We start from the raw sequence: 995 nt of genomic DNA, 5'->3' as shown, positions 1-995 counted from the left end.
CCTCCGGCTGCGGGGAGCGCTGAGCTCCTCCGCAGGGAAGGGACTGGGCGCAGAGAGCTGCGGATCCCGGCTCCCTCCTCCCGCCTGCCCTCACCGCGGGAGGCTCTCGTCAGCCGCGCCGTCCTGCTGCCCTCGCCCCGGCACACGCCTCTCTCGTTGCGCCTCTACCCTGGGAGGCTGCCGCTTGTCCCCGGGATCCCGGGATTTGTATGCAGTGCCGTCCCTTCCCCTCCCCTCCTTCTCGTGTGTAGTGAGCGCTCCTGGTCTGCGGGAAGGCAAATGTAGGACGCAATCAACCTTATTTTTTTTCTGGTGGAAGGCTCCCGTTAGGGGAGACAGCACGGCAGTTGTTGAGGAGCCAGCCGAAACCTTGCAGCCATGTTGATGTCGGGAACAAACAGACCTCCCGACTGCGGGGATCAGCCGCAGCTGAGGAAGGGGCCGTGGCGGGAAGCTGCACGAGGGGCAGTTCGGTGCTGCCACACCTGGGGAGCACCGGCAGAGGCGGGCGAGAAGCTGTCGCAGAGCCCCTTCTGGTGTTGCTCTTTGCCAGGCACTGGCTTGGCATCGGCACGGCGTCTGCAGCCCACTGCCACTGCCCTCTGTCATTTTCTTCGGCGATACGGGGCAGCGGTATTTGCTCTCCTGCGCCGTTGTCTTCTCTCTCTAGCCTGGTTTGTCATGTCTCCAGGGAAGGCACTTTTCATTGCTTTGAGCATCTGGAACAGGAGGGTGTTGGCCTTAGCTGCAGGTGTGAACATAACTGACCAGCCCCCAAACCGAGGAGGGGAAAGCTGGGAGCCTCTAGCTGGAGCTGTCCCTGCCTGGTCTCTGGCTGACTCCCATGGAGCTGAGCAGAAGATACCTATGCCTTGCCCATCGTGCTGCTGGTTACTGATCTTTCCCATCCACATTTACGTGTCCCCAGAGTAAGGTGGTGTCTGCTCGGTCCTTCAGAGAATCTTTGACTGAATGCTGCGCATCCAGCCCTTTTC

At 61.3% G+C, this 995-nt stretch overlaps 1 protein-coding gene across 1 annotated transcript in view; it reads left to right on the top strand.

Moving 5' to 3' along the window:
• The window catches only part of LRFN5 (leucine rich repeat and fibronectin type III domain containing 5), a 3,245-nt gene extending 2,575 nt beyond the window's left edge, over positions 1–670 (top strand). The window contains exon 3 of the mRNA XM_010712192.3: positions 554–670. Within this exon, the coding sequence (XP_010710494.1) occupies positions 554–670 (117 nt within the window). The remainder of the gene's footprint in view (positions 1–553) is intronic.
• Positions 671–995: the final 325 nt, after the last annotated feature.

This window comes from Meleagris gallopavo, chromosome 5, assembly GCF_000146605.3.
Source record: "Meleagris gallopavo isolate NT-WF06-2002-E0010 breed Aviagen turkey brand Nicholas breeding stock chromosome 5, Turkey_5.1, whole genome shotgun sequence".
NCBI classification, from domain to species: Eukaryota; Metazoa; Chordata; class Aves; order Galliformes; family Phasianidae; genus Meleagris; species Meleagris gallopavo.
The sequence above is the reverse complement of the archived record's forward strand: the minus strand, read 5'-3'. Positions and strand labels throughout refer to the sequence as shown.